The sequence below is a fragment of the Talpa europaea genome (assembly GCF_964194135.1).
Source record: "Talpa europaea genome assembly, chromosome: 8".
Classification (NCBI taxonomy): domain Eukaryota; kingdom Metazoa; phylum Chordata; class Mammalia; order Eulipotyphla; family Talpidae; genus Talpa; species Talpa europaea.
The window spans coordinates 27,882,109-27,906,004 of NC_140075.1; the positions used below are offsets into that span (position 1 = coordinate 27,882,109).

Sequence of the window (23,896 nt, forward strand, 5' to 3'; positions counted from 1 at the left end):
TATGTCTCTTGGCTTCATAAAGTTTGTGGCCTCATATTTCCCAGTTTATTGATTATCCATTATCATTTGTCATGAGGCGTCCTAACTCAAGGGGAAAATATAACTCTCTTTTTCTTGCTGAACGGTAGTGCTGTATAGATCTGTAGAAAGGTATTTCAGATGTACCAATCTTGGAGAAAAATGAGCAAAGAAATAAAGCAATGAGTGTGCCTTCCAGGTCTGAGCAGTTTAAAGGGTAGATTGCTGACAGTACTTTGTTCTCACATCAACCCTTTCTCCCCTCCTCGCACAGAAACAGGAAGAGGGGAGTCAGAAGGCCACTGAAATATCCCAGCTCAGGATACTGCTGCAGCTGTATGTGATCATCTAAATGAGAATGTTCTTTATTATCCCTGGCATAATGGTGCTTAATTTATAGATGTTTTTGGTTCATATTCATTTTTATTGGCGACTATTAAATTTTTTTTCTGCTAAAGTCAGCAAAAATGTAATTAAATGGTCCTTTTAATTTACACTTAATTGCTACACTGTAGAAGTAATTTCTTCAGTTCTTAAAAATGTATTAAGTTCCTCATCCCTTTCTTCAACTTGTTCTGTTGATCACGGCAACTGTAGAAAACTGCCAGGGGTACAAAATAAGTGTCATCTGTTTTCTTTGGAGTAGTTTCCAGCTCCTGCCTGTCTGTCTGTCTGTCATTTGGGGGCGTCCAGAAGTGATGCATACAAACTGAGTGTTGCTAGTAACTTTCCTTCAGAGACTAATTGCACTTCTCCCTTAACACACTTTGTTTCTGGAAGCCCCAAGAGCTTGTGGCACGACTCTTTGTAAACCCTATCTCTCACTTTGGCACAGTATTGTGCTGCCATTGTGCTCAGCGGACTTGCTGAAAGATTAATTACAACTGAAGAAATGTATCTTTTAACTGTCTCATTACATAAAGAATTCATAGTGAAGTTAACGTCTGCCTAATTTAATGATATACGGATTTTAATTATATAGTACACTGTTAATTGTGGATAGCTATTTTTAGATCAGGCTACTAACTTGTTCATTTAAATGAATAGCTCATTTGCTTGAAGGGCCAAAATCTGAGGCTCTCTTGAAAACTCTGAGAATTTCGAGACCTCTGCAGTAATATGCTAACATAGTAGGGTATTTTTATGGTATTTGTCTTTCCTTAAAATGAGACTGGCCTATACTTTGCCTTCCTTTCTTAGAGTGTCTGACACATAGAATTTCTACTCTTTTCATTTGTAATTAATATAAGAAAGGTAGATCTCTGTCTTGGGTAATGGGCAGAAATTGAATAGCTTATGTTTTGCTTGGAAGTTGTTGAGATTTTTCTCAGGAGAATTAGATGAAAGTTATTTCTGAATAGAAGCGCTGTCCCTGACTGTAATTAGTCACATGGGCTTAGTTCCCAGGAATTGTTTCTTTCAGTGTACTGAAAGTGTGTGAATTTTCAAATTGTTTAAATTACCTTGAAACTTCATCTCTGTTTGCCCATCTGCCCTTTTCCTAAAATTTGAGAATTTTGAAGTTGAGTAGTTTGTTCTTTTCCCATTAGATGAGGGGGCTTGCCAGAAAAAGTACGCACGCTCTTGCCCATACACTCTCCCTTCCCATGAATCCATCCAATCCTGGGCAACACTTTTAATGACTTAGAATTAACTACTTTCTAATTATGCACTCAGGCAGACACCATGATGTGGTGTGGGTCTTTGCCAGCAAAAGGAAACATAGGAGACATAAATGAGCAGGCTGCCAGAAGCAATTGTTAGAGAGGCTTCTTGAAGTCATCAACTTACAAAGCACAGACGTATCCTTGTCTCTCTGCATAATGCAAAGGTGGTCATATCAGCCGCCACTGTGGAACAATATTTAGGAACATCCATTTTTCTTTCTTTTTATAGAACATTAGACACTCATGATCTTGCCAGTTCTTCTAGCTACAACAGCAAATTTGGGTAGATATTTGTTGCCATTAACTTTCTCCCCTGACCTTGAGCAGCCAGAGTTTTCTTTTAACATGTGACTCAACTCAAATTCATAATAAAGCTGTGTATTTGCTCAATGGGAAACACTAAGTGACTTGACAATTCTGTTGCTAATACTTGAATTGGGGAGAGACTTAGAAAGGAGGAGAGAATATCAATGAAAAACTTGAGTTCAGTTCTCATAAGTGTGATGCATTCATTTAGAACATTTCAGATCGCTTTAGAGTACCATGGGAATTGTGCTACGAAAGAATGACTGGTAATTATAGTCCCAGCTGACTAAGTTCATATCATAGCTCCAGCGCTAACTGGGAGTGGTACTTTTGGAAAATTATTTAAATTCCCACCTTTCAGTTTCTTCATTTCTAGGTGGGCATAGCCACTTTATAGGGATATTTTGAGAATTCATTGAGTTAATATGCGTGAGAAATTTGTAGTGGTGCTTGATACATGTTGAATGTTAGCTGACACATCAGGAAATGTTAACTTACTCCTTTTTAGACATGGAAACTTCTCATAGGATAGACTGAGGAGAGCCTTACCTTCCTGAATGCTCAACTAACTTGGGATAAGTATTATTCCAGTGTTTCTGAACTTAAAAATTTGGGTACATTCACAATTTTTGCCATGTCCACATAGTACCACATGCACTAGCAATAAATTTATATTTTAAAAGGAAAATTGTATTTCTATATTAAATGGTACAGTTTCTTTTCATAAATAGAAGTTACTTGTAAAGATAATACATAGCTGTTGAAGAAAAATTGTTTTGTGTAGCCTTTTCTTTGGGAGACACAACACTAGATGTTGTCAACATTTATCTAAAGACCCATTGTGTCCTACAGCCTCTTAACCTATATTTTTCTGAAAACAATTTTTTAAAAGCTTTTTCATGCATCATGATAAAAGCTCAAATTAATGACAGATCCATTTTACTAAAAATTGCTCCAGTTCTACAGTACAGGGCTTAGATTTTTGAGTAATTCATACATTATTTCAGCAATCTATTGGGTAGCTCTTTTTTTGCAGTGTAACATTGAGGTGATAAACATAGAAATATTGCTGCTTTTAAGTAGCTTACCAAGTATCTCAACGCAAATAATTCCATAGTCCTCCATGTGAACTATGCATTCTCCAAGACGATAGAGGACTATTGCGTAAATAGAGCTACAGTAACCTGTAGCTTTTCAAATTTCATGGCAGGGAGGCAAATAAGGAAAAAAAGTCTCCTTAGTTGGACTATAGTGTAAAGAAAAAAGATTAAGAAATGTTGATGTGTAGCGCAAATACAGAGCCATGTATAGGAGAGCTTAAAATCTGAAACATTTACAGTTTAAGAACCAGCAATAAATTTATAAAAATTATTTCTCATCTTCTTGGGGTTACCACAAGATGAGCTGAATTTTTTCTCCATGTTAAAGCCCCCGGATACTATAGACCACATAGAGGAAATATGACATCTTTTTTCTTACTCTGTGCTAAATACTCCTTTCTCCTTCATATTTTTTTATGTGTCACAGTTTTAAATCTTAGCATCCTAATCAATCTCCTGTGAACAGATGACAAAGTAACATTTAATCAGGTGCTAAAAAGACAATATAAGTTTACCTCACTCTACTATGAAGGAGAGGAGCACATGTGGATTGGGAAAATAAGGGAAAACTATTGGACAAAGTGAGAATTGAACTGGACTTGAAGTTTGAGTGAAGGTAAAGATGAGAAAGAGCACACTGTATTTGGAGGATGTTGTTGTGAGTGAGTGGATGAGAGGGGTGCAATTACATGTGTTTTGGCACTAACCAAGTACTTAAACATTTTTTGAAAAAGAGCTGATAGTGTGCAGTAGCCGCAGACAAGAATCTGATCAGTGTGAGTACTTATGCTTTCAAGACATCTCTTGTCCTTACATAATACTTTTTTATTTGATGACTCTAATTCAAGTTATGATTATGTGCTGGTTAGAGAGCAAAATTTAATTTGTCCCTATGGGACTCCCTAATATTAAGAGATATTTCTTACTCAGGTTATCCAGTGGGATCAGACTGCTTTAGAGATCACTCCTGCGCAGATGAAGAGCTAATGGGCTGCCTGGAATTCTTAAAAAATAGTTCCACCTGCAAGAGTAAATAGACGCCTATAGGCTACTGACAATATTGAAATTGGCCACAAAAGACATTGCCCAGCCAACTCCTGTGGCGCTGTAACTTGGGGCCTCATAACCTTGATGTCCAAAAGACTTAAACCAACATCTGAAGAAAGATTAGATTCTAGCTTGGATCTCAGCCTCTGGAGCAGCCACATGAAGTGGCAAAGCTCCTGGTATATTTGGGAGAACTACCAACAATAGAAGCTCTGGGTTCCTCCTCCCCCACCCACTAGATGGAGAATTAGATTCTAGCGCTGTCATTCTGATTTCACTTGAATTTTTCTTCCTTGCAATCCATCTCTTTATGCCTGTATCATCCTTCCTTCACTTCACTCTTTCTTTATCTCCTGACTACTGCCATCCAATAAAAAATTAGCCCCATTCTAGTTCACCAATCATGCTTAAACCTTGACTCATAAGCCCTGACTATATACGTGGTCTTGTCTTTATTTTAGTGCAAGTATTACCTAGTCAAAAGGCACTCTACAGTGGGCAGGACTTCCAGGGACCTAAAAAGAGAAAAAGTTCTTCTCTTAAATGGCTCTAGGCAAGACTTAAAATACTCCTCCCCCCATGGAGTGGTAACACACTGAGTTGATACACACAACAGGTGTAAAGGATTCCTATCAGGTTCCTCCCAGAGAATGGTTTTGATCAAAGATTGTGTACTAATTGTGACAAAGGGTAAGGGCAGGACAGGGGTATAAGAAGGGAGAATCAGGCATTGCCAAACTTTGTTGAATGGATTCCCTTCTGCCTATCACTCTCTTAAGCCTTTGCCAATAAATAATTGGTCAGAGCAGGTCTCTGATTTCCTGCATATCTCATGTAGTCTTTCTTTTTTTACCTTTTCAACAATAGAGAGCAATAAATGATCTATATATTGATAATGCAATGCAGGGAGGCAGAAAGCAGGTCATACTGTGCATGATCTGACACCAACCAAAGCAAGAGTATAACAACTATAACAACCAGAGCCTGAGATGAGGAAACTGAAGATCACAGACATGGATTGACGTCTTGAGATAATATAGCCAGTAGATAGAAAAACCAGGCCACAAACCAAGTCTGTATGATTCTAGGCCCTGTTCATAACCACTGTTCCATTCTGCCTCTGCATTTGAAAGTATTACACTGAATAGCTTTCCAAGCTCACCTTCTTTTTAAAAGGTATGTTTTCCTCTTTTGAGGAAGATGTAAATAAAAATTTATTTTTATGTCTTGCCATGTGACATTCCAGGCTAAGTCATAAGATGTCATAAGCTTCTCCTTGATTCTCCTGTTACACTTGCTCTTGAAATGCACCCACCACTTCAAGGAGAAGTCTGTGCACACCTTAGAGAACCCGTATGGTGAGAAACTAAGGTCTCTCACCCATAATTTCTGCTAAGGTCATAATTAGCACAAATTTACCAAATATACAAGGGAATCATAATGATGTGACTCCTCTTCCCATGAAAAAATAGCAAGGAAACTTGTTTACTATATATAATTTTGAGTTGTGGAATATTAGGGGAGGAGAAATAATAGCTCATCGCCATTTATAAGTTTATGTCCAAATTTGCTTGCATTCTTGTTTGCTACAGGAAACCTAAGCTAAGAAATTAACAATAAAGCTGGTCTATACAAAAGTAAACATAACTACTCTGTCATGGTTATATCTACAATGTAGGTCAAATAATTCCTGCTGAAAATAAGCTGACAGTAAAAATTTACAAACCAAGTGTGATAGTTGATGATATCACTATCATATAGGGAAGATGAGGGAGAACAAGAGCAGAAAAAGTATGCAATGCACTAGAAATGATAAAAATGAAAACACTTTAAGTTAAATCTCTATGATAGAATTTATGAACTATAAAATAAAAAATTTATAAGCTGGGTAAATAAACAAAAACTATCTGGGTAAATGAAAGAATAGGGTGAAAAAGAACAGATAGATTTAGAAAACAGAAGTATTAGAAAAGGAGATAAGCAAAAATTAAAAGAATTAGAACATAGGAAAATTTTATGATGAATCTAAGAAAAGCACCTTAAGTGACAGAATAGGAAAATATAAATGCTTTATAGGAGTAGCAGACATAGGAAAAGCATAAGCTCTTCTAATAGATATCCAATGTAAGAGTGCAGAGGAAGAGAATGGAGACCAAATTCATAATAGCTCAAAAATTTGCAACCTGGTTAAGGTTATATATCCTCAGATTCATCAAACATAAGTAATTACAGTCAGGCTAAATAGAAGAACCACACTCAGATGTATAGTGATGGATTATTGAATAGCAAAGAAAAGTGTAGAAGCAACTAGAGATAAAATACAAATTACTTATGTCAGATTACTATTAGTCTGACAGTAAAGTTCTTATCAATAACAGATGCCAAGAGACAATGGAATTGTATCTTCAGAAGACTGATGTAAAAAGATTATTAACCTATAATTTTATTTTATTTTATTTTTAAAGATTTATTTCTTTATACAAGAACTGGGGTATAGGCCAGATGTGTAGGAGGGTGAGAGGATTCACCAGAGACAGAGTGGGGAACAGAACAGGCAGACTGAATGAAATACACTGCTGAGGGGAGCAGCGGGTGAGACAGGAGAGGTCTGCTGAGCCATGTGGGAATTTCCCTGGCTGGCCAGGAATCAAACCCGTGCTGCAGAGACTGCATACAGCTTCACAGCACTGCACTCAACTGTCTGCGCCGCCACAGAGGCCCAATCTATAATTTTATACCCAAGTATATTATCTTTCAAGAATAAAAACTAAGTAAAAGCATGTTCAGGCATGGCAAGACTGAGAAGTTTCATTACTCTGTGATACCAACTGAAAGAATGTATTAATTAGATGAAATATTTCAGTAACAATATGCAATTTTTGGATACTGAATCTAAAAAATAGAAAGTAGAATTCAAGAAGCAATACTGAAAGGAAAAAAAAATGTAAACATGTTGATAAGTCTCAAGAAGCATTGAATGTTTTTAAAAATGTATTAGTCAAGGTTCTCTCAAAATCAGAACCATATGTATGTGTATAGGGAACTGAGGGAGAGAAATTTATAAGAAATAGAATGCGAGTTCGATCCCCCGTGAGGGAGATACACACATGGTGAAGCAGACCTCTCCTGACTGACCCCCTGCTCTCCTCAGCAGTATATTTTAGCCAGTCTGCCTGTTCTGTTCCCCACTCTGTCTCTGGTGAGTCCTCTCACACCCTGCACCTTTGGCCTGTATCCCAGTTCTTGTATGCATAAATATTTAAAAAAAAAAAAAAAAGAATTCTGTGCCTCCCAGGTGGTGCAGGTGCTTGAGCGCAGTGCTGTGAAGCTGTCCACAGCCTCTGCAGCACGGGTTCAATCCAGCTGGCTAGCAAGAAACCCACATGGCGCAGCAGACCTCTCCTGTCTCTCCAGCTGCTCCCCTCAGCAGTGTATTTCAGTCAGTCTGCCTGTTTTGCTCCCCACTCTGTCTCTGGTGAATCCTCTCACCTTCCTGCACTTCTGACCTGTATCCTGGTTCTTGTATGTATGAATAAATAAATCTTTAAAAAAAAGAATTCTGATATAAGAAATGGGTTCATATGGTTATGTAGGCTGATAAGTCACCAAAACATGAACACTAATGGGTAATGGGAGGTTTCTTGACTGAAGTGAGTGAATTCTAAATTCCTGGTACAAATAATCCCCCTTTATAAGAGTGACATACATTTCAAAACTTCCCAAGTGGATGCCTGAAACCACAGATAATGACAAACCCTATATATACTCTGATTTTTCTACACATACACACCTATGGTAAAGTTTAATATCTAAATTTGGTTCAGTAAAGCAGGGGAGGAGGAAGGAGAGGGAGCAGAGGGAGGGAGGGAGGGAGGGAGGAGCACAGGGGACTGAGGTGATGGTGCATAGGTGCATTGGGGAAGGAAACTCTATGGGGACTACACCTGAGGGGGTGGGGGAAGCAAATATTGTTTAAAAATGAACAATGATGTAAAAAATAAAAAATGATAATTAAAATAAAAATAAACCTGAAGCAGTAGAAGAATAATAATGATAATAAAATAGAAAACTTATAATTGTATCCTATAATGAAAGTTCTGTGTTTATATTACCTTTCTCCTCCTGCTTTCTTCCCATTGTCTCCCTCTTTCTGTTTTCTTTCCTTTTCAGTTTAAGACTTTTTTGGAAGTCTGAAGAACAGCTATAAGGTGTATTCTAAGCAAATAAAGAGAGAAAGAGGGGATAAAGAAAACTTAATCACCTAGAAGGTAGTAAAGGGAAAAGAAAGAGGGAAAGAGAATGCTTAGTGAACATGGAAAATAAGAGAGTAGACTTATTGTAGTATATGCACATGTTGATTTTTAGTGATGTACATTTGTTATAGTGAGATATTACTTCAATAAAAATTTGTGAATACTATTGAGATGAGATAATAAAGAAAATAAGGGTAGAAATAAGTCTCTATCAGTATAATCAGAATTTATCATTATAAAGTGGACTACACTTTTTAAAAAGCAGAGATTTGCAAGCACTATTTTAGAAAATCTACTTAAATGTTATTTATAAGAGTCACACCTCTTACTGATCCAGTAAAGTAAAAGGGAAAGAAATAGAACACAAGGTGTATTAGGCAGATATTATTAAAATTTTTTTTAAATGTTACAATATTATTACCACTAAATAACACTTATAAAAAAAGACAGTCTTGATTTGATATGAAAGGACATAATTTCAAGAAAGATATATAGAACAGTAAGACTGCATGCATTCAACAAGATAGCCTCTGAATATAGAAAGTAAGCGTTGGCAGAATTATGAAGAAAAGTTGATAAATTCAATATAGTCAATGATTATATCACATGTTTGGAGATAATTAGGTATATAGAAGATTTGAATAATTCAATTAAAAATCTCAGCCTGTCAGACATATCAGAACCCTCTATCCTCAAAAATAGGAGCTTAAGTATTTTTTAAGATCTGTGAAACATTTATAAAATGTGATCACATATAGAAACCCAAAGGAAGTCAAACAAATACCTCCAAATAAATCACATGCCACAATATAATCAAACTAGAAATATCAAAAACCAAATTAAGTTTTTCAACAAGATATTTATAAATTACAACAAAACATGTGGCATGTAGCTAAAGCAGAATTTAAGGGTAAATTGTAGCATTAAAAATTTGTTAAAGAACTAAAATTTAATTTAAAAAATAACAAGTCAATAAAAGACTTATGTAACAAATTCAAAGTAGAACGCAGGAAATAGTGATGGCAAATGATAAATTAAACAAAATTGTTGAAATGGAGATTTAGAGAGAGTTAAAGAAACTAATGTTTCTTTGAACATTAGTTAAAGAAACTAATGTTTCACTTCTTGAAAATGCTGATAAAACAAACCAACCTCTAGCAAAACGAATACATTTGTAAGTTTGTGTAAATTAGTATTAGACTAAAGTAAAATTAATTACAGATCCAGAAGCTGAAACAAAGAATGGATGCAAGGATGTCTATTATTTTAGGCTCCTAATTACTTTATGTTAAAAATATTTCACAGTAAAATGATCATCTTTACTTGGGTGTTATCTAGTCTTAGTCCAGGCATTGCCCATTGGCTACCTTCTGGAACATGCTGTAAGAGGTATCAGCCCTCTTCTATTCTTACACATCTAACTGCAAGTGACTCATACATTCCTGCTTTGTACATGCCTGGTAGGGAGTTGAAATACCAACAGTTGAAGCAGTGGCACGGGTAAGTTGTGAATGTTGGGAGTTTAGGGAAAATAAAGTCAGTAAAGTTTAGGGAGAAAAGACTCCTGATGACACATGGCCAAAAAAGATGGAAGTCCATTGGGCAGAGGTAGTAACTGGCCCAGAAACAGCTTCCATGAAATGAACAGGCTTCCTCGAGGCCTCTTATCTCTAGTCACCCCGAGATTGTACAGATACCTTTTATTATTTGGTTGATGTTACTGTTCAAATCCTTTGGCAGTGCCTAAACTTCAGAATATGTGTGTGAAAGTAAGTTTGCATCCTCTGGCTTGATTTGAGACATGGACATACTTTTATGAAGCCTGAGTACAAATGGAGGGCCAGCAGGTCCTGGGTCTGCAGCAAAGACCTAGATTTCCTATTTGTTAGCACTTTTCACTTTTGCTCTAAGAAAAGAGAAAAGACATTTTGTTGTGTTCAAATGAATGTGGACTCAATCTATAGCTTTTACTATTCAATTCCAAATGACTGACTTCCCCTCACAAGCTTCCTTTGCTTTGAATAGTGTTTTAGTCATTATATTCAAACCACTTTTAAAAAAGTTTATTGGCTATGATTCTTAATTCTGATAAGCACACTGTTCTAGAATTTATATTGTGAGGAAACTTATGACATCATCACTCTCTTTTTCTTAATATTTCCTTTCCTTCCCTCACAAAATAAATGACCTAATTTTCTTATGTCCTAGGGTATTCTTCTTTTATTTTTCAAAGAGCCTTTGTTTTATTATATTAGCAATGAGTTTGCATGTAGTTTCATGAGGTCAGTAATTTTCCATAGGATAATAATGTTTTTGTTCATGGTATCTGGCCATCTATAGATTAAAGATCTTTTCCTCATATGAATATGAGAATTAGCAGGGTAACATCTTAGTAATGACCAGGTACATGTGGAGACAAAGCTGCCTTTTCTGTGAGATACCGAGAACATCAAGGATAACCTAAAGATTGTATATGCTATTACCGTCTGCTGACCGAGTGGCAAACCAGAGGCAGTACCCTCAGAGAAATGACCTTGCTGCATGAGCACCTGCCTTGGTTCCCTCCAACTGGCCGGGCCTTAGATTAAGCTGGGAAAGCTGAATGAGTTTACCAGGTGCATTGCAATTTATTTAACACTATTGTTGCAATAATCTGTTCTTTTACAAGGTGATTTGCTAATTCATATTCTCAGCATTTGTACTGTTTATTCATGGCACTTCACTCAGAAATGATTGAGTTCAACTTAAACTTATGTGAAGCAAATGCCTAAACTTTATTTGGTTATTACTGCTATTACTTTAACAAAATAAATGACAACAAAATAGCTGTTGTAGCTATTTTCTCTAGAGACTTGTACCAGAACCTAGTGGGGAGCAGAACAGGCAGATGTACTGAAATACACTGCTGAGGGGAGCAGTGGACGAGACAGGAGAGGTCTGCTGCACTTTGTGGGTCAGCAACCTGGCCAGGGATAGAACTCAGGCCACTGTGGTGATGGTATGATAGCTCTGAGACTTAACCCCTGTGCCACCAGGAGACCCTCAGATATTTTCCTTTTTAAAGATGAAGACATTTAATTTGAGAGGCTCCATAACTTGCTTAGGTTACAGAGTTAGTTGTAGAGATAGGGCTGGGTAAGATTCCAAATATCACCTCTCTAGTTGCAGGGCCAACACAGGTGTACAGATGGCTCTTAAGTACATGGATGTTGCTAGAAGCATGCATTTATGAGACTAAGAGTAGGTGATAATTAAAATAGTTGTACTTCAGTTTTTCTTTTGGGTTCAGTATAGTGCTTACATGAGGAAGGTGTAACTTCCTTATTTTCACAGTATTTACTAACATTTATCATATCTGTCAGTGTTCTTACAGTCCTGAACTTGATAAAGAGCATAATAATCCTTAAAAAAAATTAAAAAGGCCAAAAATCACCTCAGAGCCTGGATAATGTAGACGTGTGTTTGGTGTTAATTCTATTAACTAGATAATTATCCAGTATGCATTTTTGTTTGTACTGGTGTGGGAAGTCCCTTAAGCCATTTTGCTAAATATTTGGGAATGATTCCACTGGAGGACTTGAAATTATTGATTCCAGGACATCTGACAGCTTCAGTCTAGACTTTTGCTTTCTTCCCTTGCTTCTATGCACCTTGGCTTCCCTGTCCCCATAGTAGACAGTGAGGCCAAGCAAGATCTCTGCTTCACTTTTCAAAATATGTGATCTAATAATGGCATTCCTGATTACATGCCTCCCATAGTCTTTTTTTTTTTTTTTTCTGTAGAAGTTCCCTGGGGTAAGATCAGTTTAATTTGTAATTGGATGTGACGAGGCATATTTTGGGACAAACATGCATATAAAAATATGTATTTATATAGTTTTTTTCTTATTTAAAATGCCCTCAAGTGTCCATTTTAGCTATTTTCTTTTGAAGTGGACATAACATTTACTGCAATTGATGAGCTCTATTTTAGAAAGGTTCAGAATTCAGAAATGCTTTCTTGGTTCAAAGCTATTTTTATTGACATCATCGAAGTCTTTGAATCTGGCCTGCCTTTGGTAAGCTCTCTGTGCACAAATGCTTGGTTCTAAAATACTCACCTGAAAAAGAGAAATATTTTCTTTACTGATTATTTTTGTTGTGTTTGTTTTTTCCTCAAGTGGTCTTTTCCAAAGCTAATATCTGCAAAGAGACATATGCTTTAGTTCTGTACTTGTTAATTTACCCTGGAAAAAATTAGAGCATCCTCAAATCTGGCAATGTGGCTTATAATACTTGGCAAAATGGTCTAATTAAAAGCTTCCCTTAGATTACAAGAAGTAGGAAAAACGATTAGTATCAGTAATGTTTGTATTTTCATGGTTTGTGTATAATAGGTAATATCATTTCTCATGTTGCATTAAAAGTATGTTGACTGCCTGCTAACAGTTCATCTCTTTTCTTCTACAGCCTCCAAGTCTTTTATAAATAGTATGCTACGGGACCCTTCTCAGATTCCAGATGGAGTTCTAGCAAATCAGGTCTATCAGGTATTAATCACAGCTGTCTATTTTCAGTGGCAATGCTGTTATCTGCCTAGCAGAGTAAAGGATTTTAAACCTCATTTAATTACTGTCATCATAAACTATCATGAGGTCAGGGTGCACCATAAATGGCAATGCAATATTTGCGAGATGAGCATTTCACTTTTTAATAGCTTGCTTTTATAGTGAATAAAAAACATGCACTTTTTGTTTTCTGTGATTAAATCTGAACAGCCTTTTGATAGCTTTTTAATTTTTTTAAGAAAAGTAATTACTGCTTTTATGATATTGTTTAACTATAATAGTTTTTGTAGTTGTGCCACCCCAGACCCTTTCTCTTATTTGTCTGCAGTGTATTGTGAACGACTGCTGTTATGGACCACTGGTGGACTGCATCAAACAGTATCCTCTCCCATAAAATTTTAGGTGCACAATTGACGAGCGTAGGCTCACTGGAGGAGATGTGTCTAGCTTTAACCTGACATAAAGTTCTGCTTCACAAAACACATTTCATACTCTTCTATTTTACATTCAATCAACTGGAGGGTCAACTGCAGACCATTCTTTTCTACAGCTTAAGAAAAATCAGATAGACCAGGGGAAGATGTCAGTTCAGCAATTGCACATTCACGTGCTTATTTCAAACGGCTCGGTTTTCAATGAGTTTAAAGGTACAGAGTCATTAGGCAGGTAGCATACTGTCTAGGAGTGTATCTAACCATTACAATGAACATCTAAAACTATATAGCAAAGTTCTGTTAAAAATGAGCCAAATTCAGCTGAGTTTACTAGAATAAATTTTGAGCCTAGAGTTAAAGGATGATGCGATTAAAATGCCACCAGAGACCATCACATTTTAAAAGGCAGTAGATTCTTTTTTTTTTTTTAATGATGATTACAATCTGAACTGTCATTTGGTTCCCTGATAAATGTTTTTAGAAAAACAAAGCTAATTTTTCCCTCTGGACAGTGTTGAACTGTGAAAACAGATGTCTAGTAATTCTGCATTAAAGACATTGAGATTATAAAGAGTTAATGCTTACTTCTTAACACAGGATTTGAGTGGACAGTTACTGCTTTTTCATAGCCTACCCTCTGAAAACTAATCTCAAGAATTTTGTGCTGGTTATAGTCATTTATATATTTATTCTTTAAAGTCTGCTCCCCCAGTCTAGCTTAAATTAATAAAATTGTAGTGTTATCATCAGCTTACCATTTTATTACACTGAAGTCAAACTATTCTACTTTCAGTATAAAATTAATGATAGTGTTAGAAATTGTAGGAGTGCCAACCTCATGTTGCTTCAGTGATAAAGTTTAGCACATTCATATAACAACTAACACCATTCAGAATATGTGGGATGGAATTACATGTTAATTTTAAAGCACATAAAATAGTTAAAAATCAATTTAAAGTTAAGGTTTTAAAAGCATAATGTCTTTTGAAGGATTGCATATTGATTTTAAATATAACTATCTAATTATATATGCATGGACTAAAGTATGAAGTCAACTGCTTTGTAAATGCCAGGAGACTATTTTTCAGTAATAGTTGAGATGCTTACGGGAAACTAGATTGCTGTATTGTTGGCAGAGAAAATGGCTTGTGAGATTATTTACAAGTTTTGCCCCATGGTCACTGCCATACATCAATAATAGGTATTATTATAGACAAAGTCTAAGTGTTTCTGCTTATAGAGCATTATAAATTCTGTTTGGAGTATTTTCCTTACATTTTTGCCATCATTCACTTTCCTTTTTTGACTGTGTTATTGCCAGTAGAATTTAAAGTCGTACATGATTTCAATTGATAAAGATAATGATGTATGTCTGTAAATTGCATTCACTGACTAGATTATAATTTTGCTGTTCCATTATGCTTATTGCCAGGAAAATTACTGTTTTTATAAGCTTCATTTTCCAGACCTTGTATTTTATATATGTTTAAATCAAGCAGAGCATAATTAAGAGGTATATCTTTCCAAAATTTCAAATTGGTGATTGTAGTTACCATGCCAAATAAAAAAAAAAATTAGAAGTTTATTTTTTAGGAAGACTGATTTTATCTTTGTGTTGAGGTAGAAGCAGTTTCATATAACGTGAATACACTTGCATAGGTGTTTCCTAGACTGATCCACAGGAATTATTTATTATTTCACAGCGAGGAAAGCTTATTGGTTTTCCCTGTGAGTAGAAATGCTATTTATATGTTGTTTTGATGATTTGGTAATGTTTACATTGCTTCCTCTCAGTAAATTACATCATTTTGTAAGAAAGAAAGTAAGAAAGCACACACTTAGTAAATAGAATAGGTGCAAACCCTTTTTATTCCATGAAGAAAATGTTGCATACAGACATTTGTATAAAGGAGAATAAAGTAAATTGAACATTTAATAATAAGGCACCACAAAACACACAGTAGCAGAATATATAAATTGCTATTGATTATGCTTTCCTTTTCTTGTGGTGTCTACTATATTTTTTCCTATATAGCCATGCCCACCCACACCTTTCCTGCCACAGGTCACATTCACTGACACAAAAGGTGTGAGAAACCAGCCACCTCAACTTTCCAAAGAGTGCCATCAGGACACAGCTATTAGACAAAGACCTAAACGGAGAAACAAGGAAAGATAATGATGCAGGAAGCTTAAAATGCTGTGGGTTTCATTTCTGTACCATCAGTAACCTCAGTTTCATGATTCAACATCTTAGATGTAAATAATTTACAACAATAAAAGTGAGAGCACATTTATGTGGAATAGAAGTAAATAATTTAGTTCTAAAATGTGGGATGTCCCGAGTAATAAGAGACCATTGAGAGGGATTCATCAAATATCTTCAATGGACTTTCTAGGTCTGTGAAATTTTGTGATTTCAAAATCTGTGTCCTTTATTTTGTTTCTGGTAAGAAATAAAATAAGCATAACCATATTTACTGGAGGGAACAAGAAGGAACAACAGAAACAGAAGGAAAAATGCAGTTTGTTTTTTTTTTAAGATTTATTTATTTATTTGTTTATTTGTTTGTTTGTTTATTTATTTATAGAAGCACTGGATACAGTCAGAAGCACGGGAGGGTGAGAGAATTCACCAGAGCCAGAGCAGGGAACAGAACAGGCAGACTAACGAAATACACTGCTGAGGGGAGCAGCGGGCGCAGCAGGAGAGGTCTGCACACCATGTGGGACCCTCGCTGGCTGCCGGGGATCGAACCAGCGCTGCAGAGGCTGCGGGCAGCTTTGCAACCCAGCACTCAACCACTGCGCCACTAGGGAGGCCCAGGAAAAATGCAGTTTTGATGATGTTCGTAAGCGAACACATCTCTGGAATTCTAAGATTTAATGAAATTCAGCATATGTTGAATAAGGGGCAGGGTAATTCTCTAGGAACTTTTTTTTTTTACAGGTAATATATAATATAAATTTTACTTGATTGTAAACTGGACTCTCATAGTGTATGATCAGAATTGAAGAGTCTCTGGTAAACCAGGAAGTGTTAAGATGAGATTAACATCAGTGGAATGAAGAAATAAGGCCATGAAATGGAGAAGTAAGGTCCAGATAATTATTACCAAATACTTTGTCAGAACTAAAGTTCTAGAATAAGATGACACTCCTGTTTAGACATTGTGCATTCTGCTCCTTGTGAGAGACAGATCAGAATTCCAAGTCACATGCCTGATTTCATTATTTACCTGTCATGAGAACTGAGCACATTACTCAACTTTCTTTACTTTCCTTAGCTGTAAAAGTGAGAGTAAAAATAAATATCTACTTGTGTGATTATTGTGAAGATTAAATAGGAAGATACCTCAAAGTGCTTAGCATAGAGGCTAAACATGTTATTTGAGAAATATTGGTTAGTATCAATTATCATTTCACAATTGATTTCATTACTTCTTGAGAAGCCATGTGGAGGTCATAAATACAGACTTTGAAGAGGTCTGTTCAGAACCTCTGTTTTGGGGCCTCCCAGATGTTCCAGGTTTAAGTCTCAGTGCTATCAACACTTTGGCTTGAGTTCATTCCCTATCCTGGGAGCTAACCCACATGGCACAGCAGACCTCTCCTGTCTTGCCCACTATTCCCCTCAGCATTGTGTTCCAGTCATTCTGCCGTTCTGCTCCCGACTCTCTCTCTGGTGAATCGTCTCACCCCCACACCTCTGACCTACACCCCAGTTCTTCTACACAAAAATTAAAAAAAAAAAAACCTCTGCTTTGCCACACTAATAACTTTCTAGGTTTGCATGGATACCTTTCTAAGCCTTGGCTCCCTCATCTATAAAATATGCATGATAGTAACTGTGAGGATGAAGTAACTTACATTAACTTACGGTGATTTTGAAGCACCTCATAGCAGGCACTCCAAAAATTATATGCCTTTATATGCATATGTGTATATGCATATGTGTGTATGCACACTGTATGCATGTCATAATGTGTAAACATTCTCACACATGAGAAAAAGACTTGAAACAGTCTCTGAACCCATACCCGAGCCTGCAGTTCTTTAGGAAGATGTCTTTCCTCCAGATTGCATGTATTTCTCAACAGGTCAGCATTAGTGTTATGACTTCCCAGTCACAAAGGATGGCCAACAGTAGAGTGGAAGCAAAACAGGAGCTGCTAAATGCTGGCTCTGTGACAAGGGTGAATTCACAGAAGATTTATGGAACTCTGTAAGACTATAAAGTCTTAGGACAAAGGATGGTGGGTAATCTTTGCTGCACTTAGTAACTGCTTAATAAATGTGTGCCAAATTGAACTGGATGATTTTAGCATAACATAAAGTACATTTAAGATGATTCTCACTCTTGTCAAAGGAAGTACATATCCATTTACAAATCTTTATTTGCCAAAATACATATAAACTACATAGAGCAATTCCATTGAATCTTTTAAGTGAGGGGAGAGATATAGAAATCTCATTTGTCAGAGATGTGGTCTAAAAGTAGAAATAGTTGCTGTAATTACTTGTTTTCCATTTCATATCACATTATAGACCAGGTATTAGCATTTTTTTCTGATGATGTAATCCTACCTATGTTACCATCCTTAACTAAAATCTCCTAGTGCCATTGGTCATGAACACGAAGTCATGCTAAGAGACTTGCTTCTAGAGAAAAACCTGTCCTTCCTAGGTAAGTATTTCTTAATCCTCTGTAGGTTGCAATATCTCCATGAGTGCTTAAATATATATTTTTAAAAACCTTCGTCTTGCAGTTATTATGTACTAAAGGAAGAGTGAACAATGATTGATGCTGTGCATGTTATCTTTTATTGATTTAGAACTGAGCAGGAACTCAGTTACCTAATCCCCTATATATATACAGCACATGCACAGACTTGCAATTAATATTTTATAGAATAAGTGGCTGAAAAAATGCTTTAATATCTGTTGCAGTATTACTTTTGGTGTCATGAGATATTAACCATAATCTCGGCCTTATGAGAGAAAGAAACAAAAGAAATATTGTCTCTAAAATGCTTTATATATTAAAAAGAATGGTTACAAAAACTCAGGTGTGTTTGTCTCATATATATAATCAAGTGATACTTTTTACTTGAGTCAGATATTAATCTTTTATTATTTTATGCTAAACATTAATCATCATCACAGATTTGCTATGATTTTAAAAAATCTCACATCTGCACATGTGTTTGTGTCCCAATATGGAATCTTATTACAGATTGTAATTTCTTTTAGCATCTCTTAAAGCCTTAGAAATTAAGCCTCAAAGGGCATATATGTGTTAACTGATCACAGAAACCATAAAGCACTCTACAATGAGTTAATTTCTATTCTTTGTTTTAAATGTGGAAATTTGTAGAGGTAATTTATAGTTTCTATACAAATTGTTTTATTGAACACATCTGTTTTATATAGGTACCTAAGAGTCTGCATTATGTATACTTTTAGGTAAAAAAGAAAAAAAAATCAAAGAATTTTTTTTACCATAATGGTCAAAAAAAATTGGCCAACAAAAATCAAATGAATGGTATTTGATCAGTTTGGGAAGGGATGTTGAATTCAGTCCTGCAAGAAGTCTGTTTTAAGTCTTACCATTTAATATCTTTATTAATGAACTGGAGAATGGAGTTGTATGTGTTATAATATAAGATTGTTGATAATTTGAACATGGAGATATTAATAATATTCTCTAGCTAGGGTTAAAGAAAGTTGAGAAATTAGGAGATGTCCTCAAATGACTGAATTAAATTTTAGTATATAAAAGCAGCAAATTTTTCATGTGAGAAGGACAATACAATGTTCAGCCTATGGAAAGAGGGTAAATTGGATAGAAATCATACACCTAGTCAAAAATAGAATGTATAATAGCTTAGACTCTGTTGTAATGGATGATCTATGATGAACCATGAGATACATTTTAAAACTATGTCATTCTGATAGTATTATAAAGTATCTGATCACATTGATCACGCAGATAGTGGCCAATATGGCATGACCAAATCTATTTTATTGTTTTAAGCCACCATATTTTCAGAACTGCTGGGGATTATTATCTTGTCACCATCTATTTAGGAGTAAACAGGCCTTTACCCCGATTTCTTTGCTTAGCCAGCTTTTTTCTGCTTCTTACCTGAGGACAGGAATTAGAGAAAGAGCAAAGGGGTTATAAGTGGCCTATATTTATTTATTTTTTATAAAGATTTGTTTATTTATACAAGAACCAGGGTACAGGCAAGAGGCGCGGGAGGGTGAGAAAATTCACCAGAGACAGAGCAGAGAGCAGAACAGTCAGATGGACCAGAAACACTGCTGAGGGGAGCAGCAGGCGAGACAGGAGAGGTCTGCCATGCCATGTGGGTATCTCCCTAGCCAGTCGGGTATCGAACCCGCGCTGAAGAGGCTGTGGACAGCTTCACAGTGATGTGCTCAACCCACTGCGCTACCGGGGAGGCCTGAGTGACTTGAATTCAGTCCTAGGTCCTTGACTCATTTGATTATGGGAAAGGAGAGTGTTAGACTGAATTGACTGATTGACAAAGGCAATGCAAAAACATTACCAGGTACCTATATACTGTTACAAACCAATGTTACTTCAATAAAAAAAGTTTTTTAAGTAGTATGCAGAAACATGTCCTGAGGTTCATAACCACTTGCACAGACGTTCAGAAAAGGAACGTAAATTGATGGCTCCCATCTATTCCACAGTACTTATTTTATTGAAGCATATTCAAAGATGATACCTGACTGATCTTTCAAAATAAATAACTTATAGTCTGTTTAGCTGACTCTGTGTAACCTCAGTCCTGTTTTGAAGCATCTCGTCATTAGCATACAAAGAAGTTGTTCATTAATTCTATGCATTTCAAGCATTTTAATGCAGCACTGAATTAATATATGTTTGTTTATGGCTAAAACATGAAAATTTAAAACCTTGTATGAAATATTGTTATAAGGTTATTCTTTTACCTTGTAAATACCCCTTCACAATGATTAATTAGATCTAAAGTACTGTGCCAGGTAAATTTAGATAGATCATCATTTTAAATACAACTGTGGAAAAATATTGGTATATAAATAGACCACTAATCTGATCTTCTTGTTTGCATATGTACACCTTGAATTTTGTTGCAGAGTTGTTGCAAACATGTTTGTTTTTACTTCAATTCTTTTATAAGCAAAAGTAAAATCTCTCTGTTGCTTTCTAATCTGGACTATTTTCTAAAGACAAGGATTCTTATTGTTTATATATTAGATGTTCTTAAGAATTATGACTTCCCATAATTTTTATCCCGTTCTAAATTTTCCACCCCTTGTGCTTATGTTATTTATAAAATACATGTTTTATCTAACCTTTGTTGTCAATAGAAGAGAAAAAAAAAGTTAATCACCTTCTTAGCCTTAACAATATCTTGAATTTCCTTGATTCATAACAATGTACTAAGCAGCTGCTATGATATAACCAGGTACTATTGGAAAGAAAAACAAAAGAGGATCCTTTTCACTGTTGGGAATAGTCAGGTGGATTCATCCTATCTTGTAAATACTTCTATAAAAAAAGGTATATTTTATTAAGAGAAGTCAAATTTGAATAAACAGCTGTAGTATTGCCAACTGAAAAATACATTTTATTCATATAAGTCAGGTACTATTTTTGGCAACTGACATGAGTCCCTAATTTGTTGGAATTATGGCCTTGTAGAGAGACAAACTACAAACAAAAGAATACAGAAAATTTCTAGAAACTTCCAGAAGTTCTTATAATTCTATTCATTATTCATTCTTTTTTTCTACTGACTTTTGTTGAGTGTGTTCTCTACATGCTAGTTAGTGTAAAGATGATGACCTGTAATCACGCCCTCCAGATGCTCACAGCTATGCACACCATTGCTGTGCCCATCCCCTTTAGAATGCAGCTCCTTCTGTAGTGCACCTCACATAGAAGATGCTCACTTGATAATGGAAATAAACGTATTAAAGACTGTGCTACTTCTATTAAACTTTTGAGAGAAAAGTACAGATTACAGCAAAAACCAAAATCAATGGTTGCCACTTATCTATGGAGAAAATGCTCCTGGCTCATATGCAAGCTGTGTTTCCTGAAATGGTGGTAGGATGTTACTTGTTCACTTTCACCTTCCTGTCACCATGTTTTTCCGGGATGCTAGTTGAGCTCATTAGCTAACTTACCACTAAACTAACCAAATTTTCTTTCTTTTGTTGGTTCAGTAGACAGATAGCTTTTAAGTTCTTACTATGGGCAGGCATGATTAGGGATTTAAAAAAAAATTGGATCAAACATGGAGGCTTACATGAAAAAAATTCAAGTTTAGGTATGTCATTGATTTCCAAGGATTGTTAATGCAGAATTAACATTTATCGATTAGCAAAAATTCAAATTTAGGTATATGTCATTTATTTCCAAGGATTGTTAATGCAGAATTAACATTTATTGATTAGCATTTAGAGTCTCAGAAGACGTGAAGACCCTGCTGCATACTCCTAGGTTCTAGGTTTAGATGCACAAAGAACCTTCCTTAAACGTTGACCTCAGCATTGTGGTTGTCCTTATCCTCTCTGCCAAGGGCTTGTTTTCTTTCTTTTTTTTTAAGATTTATTTATTTATTTATACAAGCACTGGGCACAGTCAGAAGCACGGGAGGGTGAGAGATTCGCCAGAGCGGGGAACAGAACAGGCAGAATGATGAAGTACACTGCTGAGGGGAGCAGCGGGCATGGCAGGAGAGGTCTGTGTGCCATGTAGGACCCTCGCTGGTGGCCGGGGATCGAACTGGCAACACAGAGGCTGTGGGCAGTTTCGCAGCCCAGTGCTCAACTGCTGCGTCACCAGGGGAGGCCCTTGTTTTATTTCTTTTATTAAAAAAAAAAAAGGAAGGTGCATTTCACCTACTGATGGAGATATTTTAATTTGTAGTCCTCAAGTAATTAATGAGTCCATGTTTTCGTATTTTCTTACATTCTTTCTCTCTCTCTCTCTCTTTTTTTTTTTTTTTTTTTGACTGGTGGGTGTGGGGAGAACTTTGGACATGAGGGAAGGGGATGGGAAAGAAAAACAGTGACAGTGAGAAGAGGACAAGGTGATTTGCACTGTTAGAGAAAATACGAAAAATTTCTACCAAACACTGAAAATAAACCCTTCATCCTCGGTTGGCCTGTCTCCAGGTCAGAGGTGCTTTCGTCAGTAACTTCCACTGCCTCTGCCTAGTGCAAATTCTTGTTAAGTTTGGCTTAATAAGCATGACTCTGGAAATATTTCATTCTTTCCAGTAGGAGCTAACAATTATTTTGAGTGACACCTGAGAGGCACCCACTTTATCCTATCTCACCCTCCCATGTTTGGTCTTGCCTTATGACAAACCAGCAGACTTTACACGGTGCTTTCCGAGCACTCCTACACTACACTGTGGGACTCCAGGAGGGTATAAGATGAGAAGCCAAATAGGCTTAGTGAAGGATGTCCCTCACTGTAAGAAATTAGGATCTTTGTTTCTAAAGAGTTCATCTTTGTTTCTAAAGAGTTCATCTGTTCCTGCTGCTTTATTCCCCACCTGAAGCAACAGTGCTCTGTTGGGGAAGTGATTATGATGTGACAAACAGGGGATTATGACTTAGGGTGAAGAATAGGCAGTGGGAACAGATGAGATTTATAATACTAAGATTATGTTTACATGCAGATGTTAGCAGTAGAAAATAAAAGACTAGAAATAAAACATGATTATATAGGCTAAGGGAACTGAGACAGTTGGGTATTTTATAAGGTATCATCTATTGAAATTCCTATCTATTTGAAAGTTAAATATAAGATGATATTTTCAGAGTAACAGCAACATGATATTAGGGGTGAGAAGGAGAGAATTGGGGTCCTGCTCATATCTTCCTGAAGAAATTGTCATAGTGTGAGGTGCCATCTTTACTTATTCCCCTTATTAAATATGCTTGTGCATGCTTCCCCCTGGGCTCTGAGCAAAGAACAACAGACACATATATGCAGTCTTGCTGCTCCTAGCCCAGCCCCTCCCTCACCATTGCTTTGCTATATAACTTGTGTCTGCTGGTCTCCTGATGATGATATGTTACAACTATTTTGGTTGTGAATGACAGAAACCCAATTAAGCTAGATTGTGTGTGTTTGCGTACTGACACACACACATACACAAGAATTCACTAGTTCAAAGAGGTACCTGGGGAGTCTAAAGTCCAGAAGATAAAGCAGTGTCATCAATATCACTTCTCTCTATCTTGTTCTGCTTTCTTTAATGTTGTCTTCATGCTCAGGCAACAAAGATGGCCCTTGGCAGTTGCTACTTTATTCCTTAGAATTTGCAATCCTAGAGTGAAATTAGTGGTTCTCTTTTGCCCCACAATAAATCTCAGAAAGGACTCTGACTGGCTTTTCTAGGTCAAGTGTCCATTCCTGTGGCCAGTGGTTCGGAATCTCTTTGTTGTTTTTTTTTAAAGATTTATTTATTTATTTATACAAGCACTGGG

General features: G+C 36.1%; 1 protein-coding gene across 6 annotated transcripts in view; it reads left to right on the forward strand.

Annotated features, from left to right (window-relative positions):
* The window catches only part of CDIN1 (CDAN1 interacting nuclease 1), a gene marked incomplete at both ends in the record, with an annotated part of 207,844 nt that overhangs the window by 88,518 nt on the left and 95,430 nt on the right, over positions 1 to 23,896 (forward strand). For 5 of the 6 annotated variants that reach the window (XM_084241352.1, XM_084241353.1, XM_084241354.1 and 2 more), the window contains 3 exons: positions 12,841 to 12,920; positions 13,267 to 13,316; positions 17,992 to 18,059. The exons of the other annotated variant lie outside the window; for it this stretch is intronic. In XM_084241352.1, coding sequence (XP_084097478.1) covers positions 12,841 to 12,920; positions 13,267 to 13,316; positions 17,992 to 18,059 — 198 coding nt within the window. The remainder of the gene's footprint in view (positions 1 to 12,840; positions 12,921 to 13,266; positions 13,317 to 17,991; positions 18,060 to 23,896) is intronic. 6 annotated transcript variants of the gene reach the window in all.